Source organism: Ornithodoros turicata, chromosome 4 (assembly GCF_037126465.1).
Source record: "Ornithodoros turicata isolate Travis chromosome 4, ASM3712646v1, whole genome shotgun sequence".
In the NCBI taxonomy this organism is placed as follows: Eukaryota; Metazoa; Arthropoda; class Arachnida; order Ixodida; family Argasidae; genus Ornithodoros; species Ornithodoros turicata.
Genome location: NC_088204.1, coordinates 76,720,080 through 76,742,501, shown reverse-complemented (window position 1 = coordinate 76,742,501; position 22,422 = coordinate 76,720,080). Strand labels below are relative to the sequence as shown.

At 47.2% G+C, this 22,422-nt stretch overlaps 2 protein-coding genes across 11 annotated transcripts in view; one reads left to right on the top strand and one right to left on the bottom strand.

The window, feature by feature from the left end:
- The window catches only part of LOC135391940 (epsin-2-like), a 12,878-nt gene extending 10,024 nt beyond the window's left edge, over nt 1-2,854 (top strand). For 2 of the 7 annotated variants that reach the window (XM_064622514.1, XM_064622515.1), the window contains exons 6-9: nt 87-180; nt 425-598; nt 1,152-1,322; nt 1,780-2,854. In XM_064622514.1, coding sequence (XP_064478584.1) covers nt 87-180; nt 425-598; nt 1,152-1,322; nt 1,780-1,997 — 657 coding nt within the window. In that variant the 3' untranslated portion in view covers nt 1,998-2,854. The remainder of the gene's footprint in view (nt 1-86; nt 181-424; nt 599-1,151; nt 1,323-1,779) is intronic. The other 5 variants (XM_064622517.1, XM_064622518.1, XM_064622516.1 and 2 more) reach the window with 5 other exon arrangements.
- The window catches only part of LOC135391941 (methyltransferase-like protein 22), a 24,461-nt gene extending 2,039 nt beyond the window's left edge, over nt 1-22,422 (bottom strand). The window contains exons 1-10 of one of the 4 annotated variants that reach the window (XR_010422141.1): nt 22,228-22,422; nt 14,163-14,303; nt 14,057-14,097; nt 13,122-13,263; nt 12,933-13,067; nt 12,798-12,866; nt 12,570-12,666; nt 12,357-12,510; nt 11,995-12,163; nt 10,547-10,646 (exon numbers count right to left, since the gene is read on the bottom strand). Coding sequence is in view for 2 of the 4 variants with exons in the window: in XM_064622521.1 (XP_064478591.1) it covers nt 12,125-12,163; nt 12,357-12,510; nt 12,570-12,666; nt 12,798-12,866; nt 12,933-13,067; nt 13,122-13,263; nt 14,057-14,097; nt 14,163-14,303; nt 22,228-22,324 (915 nt within the window). In the remaining 2 variants the exon portion in view is untranslated. Of the gene's footprint in view, nt 1-10,546; nt 10,647-11,043; nt 12,164-12,356; nt 12,511-12,569; nt 12,667-12,797; nt 12,867-12,932; nt 13,068-13,121; nt 13,264-14,056; nt 14,098-14,162; nt 14,304-22,227 lie in introns of those variants that run through there. The other 3 variants (XR_010422140.1, XM_064622521.1, XM_064622522.1) reach the window with 3 other exon arrangements.

The following is a 22,422-nucleotide window of genomic DNA, read 5'->3' as shown; positions in this document are numbered from 1 at the left end:
GTGCTTAATAATCTCAAACAAATGCTGGCAAATGATTGTGCTTATGTTCTAAAGCTGAACACGTGTGTTTGCTCTGCATGGAACAGGCGGCAGCGCCTGCAGCCGATCCTTGGACTTCGCCCACGAACGCCCGTCCTCCGCCTGCCGTGAGCGACCCGTGGTCTCCTTCTTCTCATCCTGGTAAGAGAGTCAATACGATTCATCGCAATATGATTTGTGCATGTTGCCAGAAGTAAATTTTCACTCATAAATTTTGCTAGTCATCAATCAGAAGCGGGAAGAGGACCGCTTTCTGTGGATGCGTTAATGGCTCTAACAATTTAGAAATTTAATTTTTGTACACGTTCCACCTTGGGAGCCATCCCTCAGGGGAATTGTAGAAATAATTTGTTGGTTGCTGGAAGGTAGAAGTGTTTATTCACAGACGACGCCCCTGACTGCGCAGCCATGGGCGACCCCTGGGCAGCTGGCGTTCGGGATCCCGCCTGGAAGCCACCCCTGGGCCATCCTGTCCTGCCCGGCACAACCAACGGCGGAGGAGGTGTGGATGAGTTCGACATGCTGAGCAAGCGCTCCGCGGCTACGAGTCCTATCGGAGGTTGCACACATTACATCACGTACTGCGTGCATGAAAGGCTTTGTCTTGTCTCTCGCTTTGTGGCTCTCAAAAGATAAAAGCTGCTTGTGGTGGATGCTGATAGAATCTTCTTTTTTCTTTTTCTTCTTTTTTTTCTTTTCTGAATGAAGGCCGATTAATTTCCTTCGAAAAGTTATATTTGAGCTGTCAGGCAGTGTCCTTCTGCATGTGCGTAGGTTGTGTATGAAGGGATTAGAAATATCTGTGCAAGATAAAGGTGTCAAGGTTGTCTGATGCAACTAATCTCTAACTAACAAAGCATGGAAGCTTGGTGCAAATAACTCACAGTATTGCAGTATTGTTAGCACTCTGCAGTAACGTGCCGCAATAGATGTGTCCGCTATATTAGTCGGCTGTGTTTGTCACGAAGCCTGCTAGACATTACTGGTGTGCCACGGTGGTTGCAGTTAGAGACTGCACGTGTGGAAGTCTGCCTAATGCATTGTTTCCCTCGTCTCTCCCCTTCCCCCCCTTCCCTCTGTCTCCCCCACCGCTCCGAACCTGCCCCCTAAAGCAGCTGAAGCTAGCGATGAGGGGTCGGACGCGTTTGGGATGGGCGATCTGCAGGGTACCCTGCCCGCGGTGTCCTCTTCGGAAGACGCGCGCCGCAAGACCCCAGAGAGCTTTTTGGGCCCAAACTCTAATCTGGTGAACCTGGACGCCCTGGTGACGCAACGGCCGCCAGGTTAGTTTTTTTGTTTTTTTTTCCCCGAGGGAGAGCGCTGTGAGAACCCCCCACGGAACTGGGTCACAAGGTTTTGGGTTTGGGTTGGGTTGGATTCCAGCTAACATGCGGCCCAGAAGCTTGTGACCCTCCGCGTTATCTCTTCTACATTGTTATCTTGTCTCTGCCTTTCAAGTCCCAGGCCAGATCACTTTGTGCATGTCCAAATGGTACAGTGCTGAACGAAAGTTTGCAGGGCACGGAGCGGCGTCAGTTGAAGTCCCTGGATCACTCTCGTCCCAGTATGGTCATCATTGAAGCCATGAAGGATTTAACTGGTGTTGTCGAGGGGGACAGTGGAGGCGCTCCGCTGTTCCATAAACTTTTGTCCAGCGCTGTACCTGCAAGGTGTTTGTTTCGCAAAATGAAGCGATCATTTTCGGAACCCCGATAACTCTTTTCCGCGGCCTCTTTCCAGCCGTCGGCATTCCTCCGGCGTCCAACCCGTTTGCCGGAACCGTCAACACCGTGATGGCTCCACCTCCAGCAGGAAATCCGTTCCAGGCGTCGAAGCCACCTCCGCCGACCATCAACCAGCTGCGCTCGCAAAATATGCAGTTTGTGCCTATGGGTGTTCCGCCTCCGCAAGGGCCCTTCGTGGCACCCCTGGCGCCCCAACAGAATCCCTTCATGTGAAACCGGCGCCACCCCCAACGGCTGCCGACGCTTTCGACGATCCCGCGCGAGAAAGTGACGTGGTGCACGACGGAACTTGCGGTGTGCGGACAAACGCAGACCAGACGTTGTGCGGCGCAGGCATTTTATCGACTACTCAAATCGGCTTCTGTCCAGTAGCACCCTTCTTTATTTTTATTTTTTTTCCCCTCGCGCAGTGCAGAGCTGGAAAGTGGTGCTGTAGAGAGTATCCCTGTTATCTAAACAAAAACATACTACTACTACTCAGGTCCGTGCAGTATCCTTGAGACGACAGTTTTACTAGAGGACGGAACGATGGCTGAACTTAAAAAAAAAAAAAAAAGGCTTACATTTGCACTAAAAATTTGTGTGTGTGCTGCGGGTGTTTTATGGGGCGTCCTTGCATAGGAAAAAGAAGCAATCGACCAAACAAGGTGCGCGGCAGAAGGAGGGAGGCCGCGCTCGAGAAGGCGTTTTCCTCTCTCGCGCTTCGTGGTACAAATTACGCTGGCGCCCCCGGTGGGAGCAGTGGCAATGAAGACTTTCTTTCGACTTGATTTTCGTCGTACATTTATAAACGAGGAATGTGAGCTAGGGGAATGTTTTACGGAGAGAGAAAAACGTAAGCAGGAACGTCTGCGAAGGAATTTCGAGGAGCCGCCAGACGTAATCATGAATGTGTTCTTCGCTACGAGCACGTTTTTAATATGTTCATCGCCGACTTTAGTGAAGAAATTTTTGCCTTTTGTGAAAAGTGTGCAAGCGTGTGTGTGTGTGCATGACTGTGAAGCTTATTTATGGCTGTTTTTGAGGAATGCCATCAAAATTTTGAATAAATTTGTAACAAGCTTAGCAAACTCGCTGCATGTTTGTGGGTAAGCAGTGTTTCTTGCGTACCACAGAGACCGCTGTTTGTGCTAGAAATTGAACTTTTATACTGTGTGTCCTGGCAGGTTATTTTGAAGATGTCAACACCTTTAACATTTTCGAGTCTAATCCATAATGGGGCGCAACAGTGCATGTTTGCATCATTGATTACGTCATGGGACCAACGTGAGTCTCGGTGAGTAGACGTTTGCCATGCAGAAGCCCTTTGCAAGTGTGACAGTGTTAAGAACGCACATATATACATATACCTTAGTAAAATAACATATCTGTCTGCATTTTAGAGTTAGTTTGAAGCTTTTCAGTCCTTTATCTGAGCGATCACAGTTGTCTCACGACTTAAAGCCACGAATTATTACTTTTCGGAGCACCATTCTGAATGTAGTCTGTCTGTGTACCTAATTATGCCTAATTTATGCCGTTGAAATCTACTAGCCTCACATTGTATTCCCGCAAAACTTTCTCTGAACTGCTGAATTTTTTGTGAGAAGCATGATGCAAAGAGGAATATTGTCTGACTCCAGCCTAGCGAGAGTGCCACTCTACTAGCAGTTGTTCGGCAGTCGACGGAACACTAACGCTACCTAGACAAAGGACTGTGCTTCATCCCATGGTTGGCCAACAGGTCGGGAGTCTGCTCGCACACCAGAAATTCGTCCCGATGCAGTTTTTCAACCGTGTGCTTTTGAAAACTCCGGACACCTCCTCTGAGTCCCTCTTTCTCGCTTCTTGACTACTACACGCGTGGTCCTGGGGGCCTCCTTACGTAAGGTTCGCGCACACGGCTTGTAGAATGGATCATCTGCCAATCCTGGGTGTGCGGTTCGCTGAGCAGTGACAGCATCAGCACCTTGCCATGGCGCGTCGCCAGGTGTATCAGCTTTGGTACGTGGTTTAAATTCTCTGGAGACAAAACCATTCCTTTCCCCAACATAAAATGGGTTGTGTGTTCAGGAACATCTCGTATGTAAAAAAAAAAGGTCGTTTCATGGTCCCTTTAAGGTTCCATGAGTTGTCTTCTACGAACATTGCATGGCAAAGAAAATCCTTCGTGGGAAGAGTTTTTTAGTTGTTTAAAATAGATTTTTCATTTAAAAACTAAGGGCTATAGACATCCTGGTTTCACTTCTATCATCTCTGAGCCAGCGGACATGATTGGCCGTCTGTTGCACAGCCGTCGAATGACCAGTTACCTAAAAATCGTTAATTAACTTTTAGTTATAAAAGCTACAAGGTCGTCCCAGTGAGAACATCTGGTCCCTTCGGTTACCTGATCCCGTGACCGTTTTCAGAACAAAAATCCGTTCGATAGATCACCTGCAAAATTTTCCTCGAAATTTCCTCGCAAAAATATTCTCGAATTTTAGAACGGGAGTCGCTATCAGGGCGATGACGTCACGAGAGCCGCACCAGAGCACTTTCGCCCAGCAAAAGTCGACTAGCTCGACCTAGCCATTTTTTCATTTTCAAGAGTCTATACTCCCTCGGCTCTGGAGCTGCACGAGTCCAATAAACGAACACAACCGTAATCTTAATCTACCAAAATTGCCGCCTTATGACCCACAGGCGCCTTGGGTGCTTTGTAACCGAACTGAAAAGATTCAAGGGCGAATAGTTCTCGAAGGGCGTGATACGCACGTGTCTTCTCCCTTGCATCGTGACCAACGCTTTGCATCAAGATGGCGTCAGCAGTGACGTCGCATGACGCGTGTTCAAGTTAAGCTCCTCCCAGAGTTGTGCCTAACTCGTTACAAGTAACTCGTTACTTGGTAACGGTTACTTTTTTTGGTAACGAAGTAACGATTCAGTTACTTTTTCAAAAAATGTAATAGTAACGGAATCAGTTACAAAACTTGGTAACTCGTTACTGACGTTACTCGTTCATTTTCTTCAGCGCGGGGGAGCACATTTCGGCACTCCGCGTGGCGCAATGCGTGCAGATTTGACCTGCGTGACCCACGACAACGTGTGACTCAAAGTCCCTTGCTGGATGTGTCGTTGACTTTTCTCTTGTTTCCGTAATCTCCGACCATCACTCCTTCACAAGAATGGGCACCAATTGTGCTATGGCAACAAAAAACGCGTTTCGACTTCTCGACTTTTCTTGTCCCTTCTGAGCGCCCTAAATTATGACGCAGCCCCTTGTCTGTTTTTGGGAACCGCTGGTGAATGGTGGCACGAAAAGTGTTTTTTCTTGTGTTTTCATAATCTCCAATCACCCCGACTTCGGAAAGGAGGGAGAAGGTCCAGGCAAGCTGATATAGAGTCATGGTAAGGGGCCGAGAGACACGGAACACGAAGGACGGACGACAAATTTCGAGTGTCAGCTTCTTCTGAAGTGTAATTCCTCATTATAAAGTGTTGAAGGCAAATGACGGCATGTTTGTTGGCTCGTTTAACTATGCGGTGGTAACGCAAAAGTAACTCGTTACCTGTGAGTAACGAGAACTCGTTAGTTTTGTATGTTGGTAACGAGTAACGTATTTAGTTACTTTTTTCTGAAGTAACGGGTAACGGTATTTAGTTCCTTTTTTTTGGTAACGGGCACAAGTCTGGCTCCTCCTAATGGCCAAGCTCTCACTATAACCGGCTCTGCGCCGTGCGCCTGGCTATGGCGACTTCTAGTCGCCCTAACGTGTCTATCATCTCATTAGAGAGGGAAGGCGCAGCTTGCGATGTTTGTAAACGAGAATCGAACAAAAGGAACTTGGAACTACCCAAAGTTACTCTGACAAGGTTACGGAACGAAGGAAAGAGTTCGTCACGAAGTTAAATCTAAGAAACAGAAACGAGTTACCGTCAACACTGATTATTTCTCTGTGTGACGCGGAAGTATCACAAAATTAACTTGTACTTCTTTTAGAAGTATGACGTCATAGGTGGGCTGACCTGTACCTACCCACGCGGTTGGCAACATTGCTTCCCGAATGCAGATTTCCCGACGTTCGATTTTACGTCTTCCAACGTGGGGTGGAGAGCTGAGACGCGCGCTGAAGGTATTAAACGGACGCCAGAGGTCCCAGTGACGTCACCGACTCTTGTATAAAGTTTTGCGGGTTACATCGTGCAAGCTCATGATGTTCACTGGTGGTATAATTTGATTTCGCGTACTGAGTCTCTCAGAGAGGTTAATCGAACAAAAAAAAAAAAAGAAATATACAGGGTGTTTTTTTTTGTTTGTTTTTTGTCGTTGCAGATTTAAAAACGAAGCTGCAGCACTGATGCCTTTTCTTTTTTTTCGTTTTTTGCGGGCGGGTTATGCGGCCTGGCCGACGTCCTGTGGGGAGGAGCGTGTAACTACTGGAAGGCTAATTACCCGAAATTTATTAATTAACCATTTAAGTAGAAGTTTCCGCGAAAATGCGAGACAGCTCAATTGGAGGCGACCATTATTTGAATCTACGCTATTTCTCAAAAATCCTGATACCAGCACATATACTTTGATATATCAATCTACTTCTCGCCTCCGGGGGAGGACGGTGGAGGACAAGTGGGAAATGTGCCCTTCCCCCCGCATTCTTGCTTCCCGAAAGGTGTCCATATTGGCGTCCTTTCAGGAAATCCCCCCCCCTTCCCGAGACGCCGGCGCTGCCCCGACTTCGGTATTCAAACGTGGCGAAGCCGAAACTACGCACTTTTCGAGCGCACAAAGGTGGAAAGGGCGTTCGCGTAGGGGCGCCACGTGTTTTGTAGCGATCAAGCTGATTGGAATACACGCTGATCCATTGGCCAGACAAGACCGCTTTAGAAGTCGGCCCAGGACGCACGTTGCTCTCAGAGCGTTAGTCGTGACGTCGCCCACCTCTGTCAGGCCGACAACGGCGAGCTCCTTCAGCACTGCCTCCACCACCACCACTCGAGCGTGGCCGACTATGGCACAGACTCGCGTAGGCTTAGTGGTTAGCGCTCTAACCATATTACGTCGACACTGGGGGTTACCCGGCTTCGATCGAATGTCTGGGGTTTTTCTTGGGGTTCCCTCAGACGCTGTCAGACATATGTGCCGGCACACAGTTCCCTTAAAAGTCGGGCCGGACGCACACTCCCCAGAGCTTTAGTCTGTGAGGCGAGCTCTTTCAGCAGCACCACCCACTACTGGACCGCTTTCCCACCCAGAGAAGCCCAAGCGACGTCATTTCAGCGCTCAAGAAGTGCGTAGTTTTGGTTTTGTCATACCAGAGCGTTGCATATCGTTGGGCTCACCTTGACATCATTGGGACGCTCTGTTTGACAATACATGGATTAGCGCACAACAATCATACACGCTTCTTTATCCCACGGGGAGTGTTATGTTAGCCGCCTCTCCCCCTTTGATCCTCAAATGGGGATGATACCAGTGTGGTGCGGAAACAAGATGGCGCTCCTGCTCTCCCTTGGATCTCAGTGTCGATACTCTGAAGCGAAGCTTATTTAGTGACTCTCGGTAGACATAGAGTCACTAAATAGGGGTACAGAGTATCGCATAACTTTTCCGCGCCGGAGCCGCCGTTCGGCGTCCGCGATTGGTCCGATCGTGTCACGTGGTTTCTCCTTCTAAGAACGCGCCGTCCATATTGAGTCCCCTCCTTCCAAGAACGGGTTCCCCCTGTTGCGGTTGGTTGCGAGTTGGCTCGACTGCGCGCTGTTCTCCGGCGGAGAAGGGGGAGATTGGCGTCCCATTGCTAGGCGACGCAGCCGCGCCGGACCCAAGATGGCGTCTTCGTTCGCCGGCGTAGCTCAGTGTCGCTAGAAACACTGAAATCGAAAGAGATCGGGAGGGGAGATCTGGTTTCCAAGAATGGACACTTGTTCGCTGCCTCCTAGGCCGAAGGACCGAAGGTCGCGTCCCTTTCAGGGATCATCGTAATCGCCTCAAGCCTTGGGCGCGACCTTGTTCGCCACTTAGCTTCGAACATATAGTTCAACTCTACCGAACTGGTGGCGCGGTCCAACACTATGACGTCATTTGTTCACAAACAGGGACAGGTCTATCCTGCACTCGCATTCTCGCGAAAGCAATTTTAAAAAAATAATGAATTTTAGGTATTTTGTGTAATTACTCGTTCAGCAGTTACACGCTCTTTCGGCTTTCCCGCGGGACGTCCGCCTGACTACGTAAAAAAATGGAGTCAGTGCTGCGTCCCTCGCGGAAGACTGCGCACTGGGCGTCTTAGAAACTTTTATACCACGCCACCAAGTTGCTGGCGTCCTCGGCCGGGCTCAAACCCGCGATCTCAGGATCAGAAGTCGGACACGCTACCGACTGAGCCACCGAGGCCGGTAGAACGGATAGAAAATCACCCGGTCATCGTCTACGTCACTGCGTCAATTTATAATTCATTCAGCAATATTTGGCACTCTCACCAGCCACTGTTTCATCTTCAACATACGGTACATATACGATTCTCAAAGCTCCGTGAACATTGCATTTTCATCTGGTTTCCTAGTGCCAGACGCAATATTCCAGTTGTGCGTCCGCGATATCGTGTCAAAGCCCACCAGAAAGCTGGCGAACATGATCACGGCCGAACCTGCAAAGCCCCAGGCGTCCGGATAGTCATTTAGGAACATGCTTTCCATCAAGATCGACAGCACAATGTCAAAGCATTGCTTCAGAGTCGTCACCACCGCAGCGGTCTCCTGCGACAAGGCCCTGCCCAGAAACGCCAGCGACACGAAATTGACGTCACTCAACATCACCAGAGTCCCCATGAAGCGCCCGACGAAGAGCTCGCGGTAGCTACCCGTTAGCATGGTCACCGCAAGTGACAGGGCGACACGGCTGCAACAACCGTTGAAGCCCAACTTGAGCGCTGTCATGGTCCTCATGTACCTTACCACTAGCATCAACTGGACCGTCGACAAGACGCTTCCGAAAGCGAACAGAACGCCCGTTAGGTGATTCAGTTCATACTCTCGACGTCCGTACAGTGACGCTGGCTGGATGATCAGGATGACACCAAAGATATTCAAAGCCATCGCGACCCACTGGAGTTTGTAAATCTTTTCCTGTAGAACGATTCCGGACCCGATCGAAACTCCGATCGGCACCAAGGTGGCGATGGCGACGACGTCAGAGACGTGCAGGAAGACCAGGGCCATAGCCTTGAACATGGCGGCGGAGACTGCGAAAAACCCGCGAAGAAAAACGATGGGTTGCACTCTGAGTGGTCCGAATGGTCGGTCCACTGCAAAGGCACCGGGCATGGAATTTACCAGGAGGCTTAAGGCGATGTAGAAGGCGATCTTCCCCTTCGGCACGACCTTAAGACGCTTCGTCAAGATGCTTACTATGGATCCTGCGAGGCAGTGAAGTATGGTATAGATGATCCAGTGGAAGTTATTGCGCGATGCGTACTCCTTCAGCATCACCTCGGTCTCTGGATATGAAGTCGCTGCCCATAAAGTCAAATCAACATCGCCTTCGAGTAGATACCCGGGACTCGTGTCTGTAGCGATGGACTTGAGTGCAGGCTGGTCGTCCTGTGCTGTTCCCGAGGCTGATCTCAATGGTTCCTTGGTCAGCGATGTACTGGCATCAGCTACATTTGATGACCCCGGAGTCTTGTCAGCCCTTGGTTTGCGCGCTGCACCAAGAGAGAGCTTCCCGGCTGACTTTTCTCGGCTAACTTTTACGGCAGAGGGCATGAGTTCAGAAGGCCGTCCTGGGGTGACCACTGCGCCGTGCTCCGATTCGGGAGTGGTCTTGCTGGAAGTGGGCGACATTGAGACTTCGGTCGGAGGAATCGTAACCGATGGTGGAAAGGCCATAGATACTCGTCGTTGGTAGGTGCTAGTTCGTGTGTTGGAGGCGGTCCCAGCTGGTTCGACGACAAGTTCAGTCTTCTTTTTTCCCATCCTTTTGTGCTTGTGATGCTTCTTCTTGTGCTTCTTTGCGCCGTCATCCTTTGCTCCAGGGTCTGGTTCGTCGTTCGTCGGGGTATCGCCAGGTTGCGGTGACTTCGCGTCGGCCTGGTCCATGTTGGCGGGACGAGAGCGCAACGAACGCAAGAGAATGCTTCCGTTTCGTCGCTGCCGCGAGGTCTTCTTCTTCTTCTTCTTCCACCACTAGGAATAGTGGCCACCAGCCACACAAGGCGATTGGCCAGGGTTTCGTGCGGAGTAATCGCTAGAGGCTCATAGAGGCTAGAGGTCAGTATAGCCCATGACGCAACGTGCAGTTGATGACGACCACGATGTGAATGCGTGATTACTTCGTTACATCATAGTGTGGCTGACAAGTAGGGCGTCTGAATACTAGCTCCCTCTGTGTGTGTGTAGAAGGAGCTAGCATTGAGGCACCCTACTGACTAGTAAGTACTACTTTCTTCGAAACAGGGATTCGCGCAGGATTCTCGTCTGCAGGGGCGTTGGAGTCAGGAATATTCCCAGGATTTCCATCTCGGAGGAGGGGGTGTTGGTGTCTTGGACTTCCGTAGGATGTGTATGACACTTGTACCTGCTGGCTTTTTCCAAGTTTTTTTTTTTTTTTTCACTTTATGGCACATTTTTGTTTTTATTTGAGGATTTTAAGATCTTTGGGAGGGTGTTAGAGAGTTGCTGGGAAAATCCCTGCTTCAAAGTGTCCGTGAACAACCGTCTTGAAAATATAACTAGGACGCATTCCTCTAGAGTTCCCCAAAACCTCACACGATAAGGCGTATTTATGTATTTTATTTTCCAATTTCAGTGCAGCCATCGTTGTTCTTGTGCGAAGAAACCGCAAATGATCGTTATCATCATCATCATCATACCCAATGGACATAATAGGTGGTGAGCTCATTTCTACAAAAAAAAAAAAAAAACATTTCAAAATATTGACGATTAAGAACAAAATATTTTAAATTACTAGTCTTTCGTGAACAAAATCGGCGATGAGTGCATTTGGGAAATGTTGAACAAGACGGACGTATCGTCAAACAGAAACCAGTTCGAAATTCAATAACTATTTAGTTCGACGTTGTTAGTGCCCTTGAGCATGCAGGCGATGTTCAGACGTTCAGTACAGACGATATCGTTATAAGCGGGTTGCGTACGTACGTGGGAAGACACGTCTGCTGCTTTTGGAAAATTCCCGCATTCATGAATGCATTCCATACGTGCACATCAGTCTGCACTGTCAGAAGCCCCCCCCCCCCCCCCCCCCAATAAAAAAAAAGGAAAGAAAGCTGGGACACAGCACTCGTAAGGTAAACAATATTTTCATTTATTGGAACGCTGCAACAATAAAGCGTTCCCCGCCGTTGCAGATGCGGAACCACGCCTTGGAAGTAGAGAAGGGTTAAGAGTCAATGACCGAAGGACGACGTGTGAGTGGTGGCCCAAAGTTATCGACGAGGTCAGGGACGTTGGTAGCTATAGTCCTCTAACGTAACTGATTACACCACGGGTAACTGGTGATCACGACCATGGCACAATGCTGTTATCACGGGTGGAGGTCTACACAGGCGAAGAGATCTCTGCGACATCCTAGTTTGCGGATAGAAATATAACGTTCCGAAATCCAACAACGGCACGCCTCCGCGGAGCGCGCACATCAACATTTTCCTAGAATTTTTGTCTCTGACGACTCAGACTCAATTTCTTCCTACAAATACAATGACTGCTGATGAAGAATAAAAAACTCAGAAGGTCTCTATGCATTCACATGCAGCCAGGCCTCTGGCGATCGCTTTCCGCGCGATGCGGCTGCCATCGTTATAACCGAAGTTTCGCTGTAACCGGAGTTATCGGCGCGGATCTCACATGCGCGGACACTGTCTGTCTTATCCGCGGTCACCCCAAGCAATGAACACGTATGGCAGCAATGCAATTCTTACTTGGGCATAACGCTGTAAATACCACATAGTAAAACCTCCGTTCCTATAGAACAATGTTCGCAAGACTATACAGCAACGTTATGGATGGTGCGTTAGAACATGCTGCACACAGGGGGCAGATCCAGACCCTTGCCTTCGGGGAGGGGGTTTCTCGTTTCTCTCTCGAAGCGCGTGGCGAGGGGGCGATCGCCCCTCTCCGTGGCTACCGCACTGGCTACGCATTCCAGCACTGCTCCCTCAAATCTGCCAGGCCAGTGTACTGATCAACCTCGTTTGTTTGGCCGCCTTCAACTGTCATTAGAATCATGACTTACGTCGCGTAATTTCTTTTGATGTAGAACACCTTCGTGTGGCCAACAGTGCGAGAGTTGCTCTGACGTAGAAAGGGTCGTGTAAAGAGCTGTCTCCGTTGATGCTCTTCGCTGCAGCTTCGTATTTCCGAGATTAAGTGCAAATGGTCGGTGCCGACAGCTTCCACAGCTCCTATGAAAAAATAAAAACTAAATAAACCAGAAGCTTTCTATGCATTCACAAGGAATATAATTATAACCGAAATTTCACTGTAACCGGAGTTCGATGTAAACGCAATAGTCTTCACTCTATTTCTACGTAGTAGTCGCGAGAAAACAATAATCACTGAAGCGTACTGCGCCGAAATCTTTTTTTTTTCTCTTACCAGATACTTGTCTCTTGTGTAACGGAAACTCTGGGGAAATTCCGTGGACACTTTTTCGACGGCCCATCCATTCCCCAGAAGCCTACCGAGGTGGCCAACGAAGTAGCTGTGTGCGGGGCTGACTACGTCTAAATCGTCCAGAGTAAAGTTAATTCTGAAGAGAGACAGAGAGAAAAAATATTCCACGCCTCTTTATACCACCATCTATTTTACCTTTTTTCTAGGGCGACGTACGCTACTTGGTCACTATTTCTGACGAGTCTTTCTAGCGTCTCAACGAAGCTGTCAGTCAGGGAGTTGTCGTACACAACTGAAACATACGTGAAACCTGTATTTTCTAAAGGATCGTGTTCGTGCCTGCGCATCACAGATTGCGTGCCCCAATTGGTTAACGTCGATGACGTCATTTATGCGTACTGATGAACTTTATTGTCTCCTTACCATCAGCAGCAAGGAACACGTCTATTTTCTTAACGTTGCACCGATCCGCCGAGGTCCAGCACCAAGGTCCTGATATAACGAACTGTACGTTATAAGACTGCACCCTCTATTATATCGTCTCTATATATTGTTTACCGTCCCCTTCGACGAACGGGTCGTCTTTCGTCCAGTCGAGTTCTCTCACGTGTACCTTCTCGAAATCTCCGCTGTACAGGTGATCATTTTGGTCCATATTCCTTCGGCACAGGCGCAGAATATCGTCCCCTTTGTCTGTAAAACATATTTTACCTTTAGTTTTTCAAAGGAAACATGCATGGGTAGTACCTGTGCAGTAGACTGTATCAGCAGATATTGCTGCTACGATGCTGCACAGACCCGTGCCGCCACCAAGCTCCAGAACAGTCTTTCCTTCCGGAACTCCGCCACAAAGCAAGAAGTCTGACAGGAGCAGAGCACCTTTCCACACCTTAGGAACAGGTTTTGCTTTGTGAAACGCAAACGTGCGCGGGCTTTAAATTGTCAGTTCGAAATATAGCGATCCATATAAACAGTTAGCCCTACATATAGCGATCCGTATAGATGATCAAGTCCACATATAGCAATTTCTATATAGATGGTCAATTCCACACATAGCGGGCCCTATACAGATGATCAATCCCACATATAGCGATCCGTATAGATGATCAAGTCCACATATAGCAATTTCTATATAGATGGTCAATTCCACACATAGCGGGCCCTATACAGATCATCAATCCCACATATAGCGATCCATATAGATGGTCAAGTCCACATATAGCAATCTGTATGGATGGTCAATTCCACGCATATAGCGTGCCCTAGAGATGGTCAATCCCACATATAGTGATCCGTATAGATGGCCAAGTCCACATATAACGGGCCCTACAGACGGTCAATGTCACACAGAGCCGTCCGTATGAATACTGGTCAATTCCACATATAGAGATTCGTATGTAGCGCTTATTCTTGCAAGATATTGTTTCTCTGGCCTCAACTGTATGAATGCTTTGTGTGTGTGTGTGTGTAACGGGGAAACCTGACGGGTGCTGACGAGGAGATTCTTCTGCTTGCTCCCGCCTGTACACGCTGCCGGCTGATACAACAAAATACGTCAAATTCGAGCTAAAGGGCTCGCAGGAGTCAGCGCTTTTGGACGCTCCTGCCAAGTTTATTTGAACTACGCCTGCAAGCGAACTTTCCTTTTCAAACTGTTTTCATTAACATGTAACATACACTACCTGAAGCCCCACAGACCTCAATGGTGTGGCGAGAAAATGGTCTGAAAAAAAAAAAATCGACAGGATCAGTTGCGTTATGAAGTTCCGAAGGCGTAAACCGCCTCACCTATGATGACGTAGCTCTCTGTGCTGTCCGGCCGCTGAACGAGAAGGTCACCGTCTTCGTCCACTTCGAGGACATTCCTTGGCCTCGAGTCAGTCTTCGTGCGGACTGGAAACTTGAAACGAAATCTCGACTGGACGACTGCTGCAAAGAATATTTGCCGTTGTACGAGGTCGGCTGAGCTCAAGACTTCCGACTTAGCTTTACGCTATAACGTTCATCCTCTATTCGTTTTGTCTTTCTTTTTTCTTTCTCTTCTTTTTGTGTGCGCAAGGGTTAACCTTATAGAACCCACATGGGGCTCCCACAGCGTTCTCGTTGAACGCTATGCAATCTACTATAGATAACAGTGATGGCCAGTAGTTAACTACATGTAGTTAAACTACTAGTTAAACTACCTGATTGTAGTTAAAAAGTAGTTATCAACTACTTGCAGAAATGTAGTGGCAACTACTAGTTAAACTACTATTTTAAGTAGTTCACTACAGTAGTTAGGTTACTGAAGGCACCAACTACTTCCGATTTTGCCGCAAGCTTTACGGCACGACTGTGCTTCCGACTTTTACCTCGAGCTACTTGTTTGATGAGAACGGAGGTGCAGAGCAATTGTGTCGTGCATGTGTACTAAATCTTCCCTTTTAATGCTTGTCTAGTGAAGCCTGTGAAATAATTCTGCAACTTAGTTTAATGCGTAGGCACAGAAAGAATCCCGCCGCAAGCTTTGTATTTAACGATCGTAGCAATGGCTTGAGCCAAAGTTTATCATTGGTTGTGATTCATATTTAGGTGTCCAAGAACACTACGAGGGATTGGTGTTGACGGACAACGTTAAGTAGTTATAGATGTAGTTAAACTACATTGCAGTAGTTAAAGAAGTAGTTTTAACTGCTCCCCTGAAAAGTAGTTGAACTACTAGTTAAACTACTCAGTGGCAAAGTAGTTAGTAGTTATAGTTAAACTACTGTAGAAGTAGTTAGTGGCCATCACTGATAGATAATACCTGCCAATGATAGATAGCATCTACGCTCGTTAGCGTACTTTGTCCTATAAGAAAGCACGTCTTGGATTGAGTGAACAACATGCCAAAGGTCGTTGTTATGTTACCGAACTCCGCTAAACTTAGCGGCGGAGACCTGCAGCAGTATAGTGGTCGTACCTATCATGTCGGCTTTCCAAACTTGAACGTTGGGGGAGGGCCAGTGGCGTATCTAGAGCTACCTGCGCCCATGGCAACATGGTTAACATGATGTCCTTGGGGATGCGTTTTCGTGTGGTCCGCACTAGGTTTCACACTACAACCTCCCTAATGGCGGGTGCTTTAGATCATTTATGAATGTGCCAGGTTGAGTGCCCGACCTGGTACATTCACATCCGACCACATAATGGCGCCCCTGTTCACCTGGCGCCCATGGCACCTGTCCACACCTGCCACACCCTAGATACGCCACTGGGGAGGGCACAGCCTCCTCACAAGTCGTCATTGCTTTCGGTGGCTACATATAACACTTAACGTGCTTTCTTGTTACAGTGGAAGACGATTTTTTTAAATAGTCCTGCGGAATAGTATATGTTTTACAACCTATCAGCATGTTAGGCACTCGTGTCTTCATTTTAAACCCTGTCGCATCGAACTTTTATTGCTGACACGCAGACGTATAGACACGTATACATAGACACGCTGACACGTCTCTCACGTAGAGTACAGAAATGTTCCGATATTTGCATCGAATAAAAGTAACCCTTTGGTCTTTCGGCATACTTTCGCGGGTGATTTACAAACCCCGTCAACAGGTGTTGCTTCACCTGGTCGAAGCGCAACTTTAATAAGTTCAGCTGTTGGCACAGCTGGTTTAGCCTTCTCGCGCAAGCCCCCTCCTTCTGTTTCGAACCACAGATTTTTTCATTTTTCTGTCCCAAGGCCACTTTACATCGCTGACGTGTCGAGTTGTCTACGCGCAGCTACGAGCAGCGCGGAAGGGAACAGTGTCTTCCCTATTTACGTACTTCCAAGGGACCTTCTTCGGCAGATAAAACGACGAGGACGTGGGCGAGCTGGTGGTCACGGACATCCAAACACAAAGACTTGAGATTGCGAAACGTAGAAGACAACGAATTCCTAAAATTCCCTATACCTTTTCGTGTTGGCCAATATACTCCCCAGTCTTTTGCCCTGTCCGTGCTGTTCCTTATAGCTCGCCAGGGGTTTAGTCGCCTCGTCTCCTGTGACCAGCTGGGTTCAAGGTCACCTAGTCCCTTCGAAATCAGGGCAGGCATCTGGGCGAAAACTAGACAAAGTGTCCACAATTGAATGAATAATGCTACTAGGAGACGGTGGAGAAGTTCCGCGCTTTGGCACCAGAGGCGCAGTCAAGCAGTTCAGAGGTCTCCAACGCGTGGCCCGCAATGACCTATTCTGTGGCCCGAGGGCTTGTCCATAAACAAAACGAAGCAACCCTCCCAAAAAATTAACGAAGAATTGGGAATAAGACCAGGTTTTCATGCAACCGGATTTACGCTTGCACGGCGTGTGCTGTCCATGTTAGACAGAACACAAGCGCTCGATGGCACTTCTTGTGGCTCATGAATATCAGCAAGTTACGGACACAACAACCTAGTCTTCGCGTGCACTTTGGTAAATTACCACTACCGTTATAATTACTGTAAGATAATAATAATAATTTGGGTTCCAACAATAAGTTAAACAGTGACACGCTAAAAAAGTAGAGGCGGAGCAGTTTTGTACAAGTGTCATTGTATTTTATTTTTTGGGAGTCATACTGAAGCAGAGTCGTACGTAACGCGTTACTAGTAATTGCGTTGCTAGTAATCAATTACTTTTTCAGTAATTTTTAACGTAATCAATTAATTTTGTGAGCAAGTAATTTTCCAAGTAATCTGATTACAATTTTCGGTAATCAATTACTGAGTAATCGATTACCTTTTTAACCTTCTTTCAACAATGGCAACCCTTTTCAGCAAACAAATCTGTAATAAACGCGTGTATGTGTTTTGTATGTTGCTTTCAAATGTATTTGTGAATTTCACTTACCATATATGTTGGTGTCTCATTTTAGAATTTGCAACAAGAGCTGCATAGTTGCATTCACTGCAGGCTTGTTGGCTTTGCTATGGCCCACAATTTAAAAGTAACGGAAAAAGTAACGCGTTACATTTTTAATGGGTAACGTATTACATTTTTGATGAAGCAATTTGTAACGGTAAAGAATTACTTTTCGCGCAGTAGTAGTAACAGTAATTGTAATCAGTTACTTTTTCCGAGTAACTTGTACAACTCTGTACTGAAGTTTAGCGAAACGTGAGCTTTGAAACAGCGAGCAAAGGCAACGATACAGTGCGTAGACAGGAGATAATTTCTGTGTCCCTGGATATTGTCATAATCGTTTTTCATAATGTCACACACGTGCCTTTCCTGTGCAAAGTTTTCACAGGAAAGGCAGCTGTGCTGTGTCGTCTATGTGTTATTTTTTTGCCCAGATGAGGTTTGCCGTTACCCAAGCAGCAAAATGTACTGAAAGTCGGGTGCAATAGGGGTGGACGGGTAGGTGGAAGGCCTTGAACAGACTCGTGAAACTAAGGAACATCGATAAGACACATACCGTCCACCCCTATTGCACTCGACTTTCAGTACATTGTGCTGCTTGGGTATGTGCCGAAATAAATCCACGTGGGTAGTGCCGTTTCCCCACTGGTCTCCACTTCTGTCGTCCCCAAACAGCGCCATCTAGTGAAGACGGAGATAACCCTCTTCGGCGCCTCAAGGTCACGCGCATGCGCGTGGGCCATTGTGAAAATGGTCTGCATTCCTTGCACCCGGTGCAACACAGTGTCTGCGCTCTTACAGCGGTGCCAGAGCTGCATAAGTTACTCATAAAGTGCGATTAAGTTACAGTTACATTACTTTAAAAGTAACTAAGTTCCACGAGTTACATAGACTGAAATGAACCCCGGTTAGTTACAGTTACCCGTGAAATGTTATTGAGCTACCTCTCAATTACTTCCGGTTACACATGCTCGTCATAACCGTCGTTATAACGAAATCGATTTTTTTGTTCGAATTATCGCTTTATTCGAACTATCCTGTCCTGCCACCCGACTCCGCTTGTGCGAAGGGCTAGCTGGCAGAAGCTCGCTGGGCAAACCAGGCTTACATCTCTTTTATCTCTCGGTCTCTTTCTCTATCTGTCTCTCTCTATCTATCTCTCTCTGTCTATTTCTCTATGTGAACTAAAGGGTGCTCACCACCGCAGGTTGTTTGGATGCTTGAGGACTTTTTCTAACCCCTCCCTCTCCTTGTACTACTATCGTCTTTCCCCTCATCCTTTCACTCTTCCAAGCCTCCACCCCTGCACACGCTCAACGCCCCCTACCTTCACTCCTGAGATCCCGACACGTGGGATTTCGCCGGTTCATATATGCTCTCTAAACACGTGGTCACTCCGCAAGATAAACATCGCGCCGACAGAGCAGACACGCACAGGCAGCATCTTTTTTTATCTCTCTCTCTTCGTCCTTTGCTTTTTGTGATATTCAACTGAAACTTCGTTTGTAGCACGGAGAAAGCTATAAGTTTTTTGCACGCAGTATTTATTTATTTATTTATTTACATACGTTGAGGACCCCCAAGGGGGGGGGGGTACCCCCAAGGGGGGGGGGGTATGCCGTACATTGACCTGCATTAGCCGCAATAATACGAATAAGATTTAATTTTCATTCGGTAACTACGAAACCCACATGAATAATTTTGGTTGTTCAACTGAAAAAAAAGAAAAGAAAAAGAAAACAAAAACAGAAAAGCAGCGGCAACGTGCTGGTAAACCTTCGTACTGGAATATGGGTTATTCACATATGTGAATAAACCATGTTCCTATATATGATATGAGATATATACAAAGGAAAAATAGCTAATGCTCTATGGCTGCACGTCGAGCATACGTTTACAATTTGATCGTGCACTCCCAGCCGAGTACAGCTGTTTCGTCCTACTTGGGACTCGTCAGCCCGGCGTAGGGAAGTGGGGATATATATATATATATATAGCTGAAACGAAAATTGAAACACAGACTACGAAGGTACGGGAAGTAAGAAAAAATGGATAATTTATTTACATTTAAGATACTTGGAATGCTAAAAGGGTTGTCTACGTTACGGCGGAGGCTCCGCCTTCGTCAGGACAAAAAAAAAAAAAATATATATATATATATATATGACATATATAAATATGATAGTGGTCTCTCCTGAGGATGACGTCGTATGACGTCATATGATGTCATCCTCAGGAAAGACCACTATCAGATTTGCCATGGTCCCCAGCTTTTCACCATCCAGGCCTTCATCAACACCGCATTCACCGTACATTTAGTGTTTCAAAAAAAAAAAAAAAAGTACTGTGTGATTATTATTTATACCATAATGCAAGTAATTCCCGTGTTTTCAACGTTAATAGTCCTCTAAATAGGGTACGGCAGTGAACGAAACCCGGAACCAATCTTCCGTTTTCCAAGCTAGTGCCTTCTGGTGGAGTGACGTCAGTGATGACGTCAAGGAACACACCAACATTGGCCGTCGGCATTAAAACGATCCGACAGTGTTAAAAAAAAAAAAAAGCCGGATTTTTGGGCGTCAGCTTCGTAGTTCATAGCAGAGCATCAAACCGAATTTTTTTCCGGTTAAGTTCGAGTTAGGGTCCAGGCATAATGGTTCGGTTCCGGTTCAGCTCCAGGAGGACACAGATATCGGTTCCGAACCGGTTCAAGATGCTCTAAACCTGTTACGAACCCTATAATAATAGGTAGGGGAGTTCCGAAAGCTTTATTTCTCTTCGCATGTCCTAGCGCAACAGTTAAGATGGCCAGCAATTTTACATTAGTACTGGCTCTGTTTCATCCCCAAATGACCTTCAACCAGATCACCTTTTTAATTTACAAACGCTTCAGGTATGAGCTTCCCCATCCTTCCAACGTGCTGGCCGCAACGCGTGTCCACAGTAAAAACGAAACTATAGAGCGCGGTTGTCCAATGTTGTCTTCATCGATGCGGGCGTCCAGCTGTGCATTTTCGCTTGTATTCGAGACTCTGGTTACAAAAAAATGTCGCATGAACCGGCAGCTTCTGAAACAAGTTGGACGGTCAGTCTCGAACTTTCGTTGCTTTGAAACCGGTTTTGAAACGGTAACCGAAAATTTTCTAAATCGTCTCGGTTCATCTCCAAGATGGCGGCGTCCTTCTCGGTTCGGTTCCGCAAAAAAATAACGGTTCTTCCCGCTTTTCGGTTCCGGTTTGATGCTCTGGTTCATAGGTAGATCCTCCGGTCGCGCGCCCGCACCCGTTCCGGTGCCACTGTATCTTTTTCCCTTCTCCTTCTCTCACCGCGACTGTTACGGACGGACCTACACGGCTGTCAACGTTGGTGGGCCCCACAAAACTATCGCTTTATACGCCCGAACAGGATTTTTGTGCTGGGAATTAAAGATTGCAGCTGATATACCATTACTCTCCACCTCCTCCCGTCGTTCTATTAGACTGATTACCACACCGGCGAATTCGCGGGAAGCTTCCTTTGTGACTGCAACGTTTCAGTTTTCCTCCACCACATGTACGCGGAAGCAGTGCATAGGGAGAGACGAGAAAAAGCAATTACGGGACAGCGAGTGTTTTCGTGTTCAGTTCGTAGAAGTTGTTATATTCTCACATTCTCTCTCTTTCTCTCTTTCCTTCTTTCTATAGCGGAACCATGCCAGGCCAACACAACACTACACGTACGGGTTATTCTGCCGTACGAGTTCCACGTGTCGATTCAATATTGCAATATCTTTATATGCGGATGCCAGCGTGTATAGACCATATGTTATGTTACAGCAGTTCGACCACATGTTCCAGCTGTGACGTTATTCTTTTTGTATTCCCCTTTCGAATATTTTTTATTATTACTTTTTCTTTTTTTTCACTGCTACGTTTACAGGGGGGGGAAAAGGAAAAGAATTCGACAGCAGAACACGAGATAAAGTGGCCGAAGAGTTTTGTTACGGATTATTCGTAAGAAATCGAAATAAATTGTACACATTCATAAGCTTCGGGTGTGGAGTCTGTAACTTGGAACATGTTCACATTTATATAGCTTTATTTGTATCGTTCTGGGTCACTGCGGCTGTGACAGATGATAGAAAAGGGGAGACGACGCCGTAATCGAGAAAATTCCTTCTGCATCATCTGTAAACCAGTGATTTCCAGACCACCCAGCACTCCCGAAATTTACGCCTACTGCCTGAAAGGGGGCCCTTTGTAGTTCCAGCTGTGGACACACGTCTGCAGTGACACGTAACGCTGTTACTGTAACTTTAATTTTGATCCCCCATATTTTGTGCCCCCCCCCCCCCCCCCTTTCCGTACTTGCGATTAATGAAACACCCAAGGTCGTGCTGGAGACTGGGTGGTGGTAGGTTCGAATCCTTCAGTCTATGACTGCACTGTCCGAAGTTTTTTTGGTTTTGAGTTTTCCGAATACTTTCCAGATGAATGTCGGCACAGTTCCCCATGAAGTCGGCCCAGGACGCATACGAACCCCCCCCCCCCCCCGTCCTCCACTCCTTCCTACTGTCCTCTCTCCATGTCTCCACGTCTGTACGCCGCTCATAGCCACAGTTGCTTCGCGCCGCTAAAAAAACATAATAAAAATCCATCATTTCGATAGCCGACAAACTTGGTACTTCGGCACGTCATCATAACCGAGGGATTCCCTTCCTTTATTTTTTCTTTCTTTTTTGCGACGCCCCCCTGAAATTTCTGAGATTGTTCTATACAGCACGACTACCAATGCAGATTCCCACGAACTGATAATATAGCGTAAACGCAAGCTAGCTGTGTACGTTGTGTATTTCGTGTAGCCCATGCTGAGGCTTGTTTCACCTTGGATACCTCCCCCCCCCCTTTTCTTTTAAAATCTCGGTACCCCCCAGAGGGCGATTTCTGGTGAAACTGCCGGTCATCAAGACGATGCACAACAACAGCCACGTCGTAACGACACGTGAACATGACAATTCCGAAGACGCACCTTGTTCCGAAGCATGTGGCTGCAACGAATCGTCTGCTACTGGGACGTTCTCGGAATCAATATGAATTTCTGATAGAACCACCTCATTTTCGAACATTTCAAGCAGCTGGCAGTTCAAAGTTGCTCCGATGATTATTTTTAGAATGATATTGCTAACATTTCACGAGCAATCGCGAATCAAATTCGTAAACACGG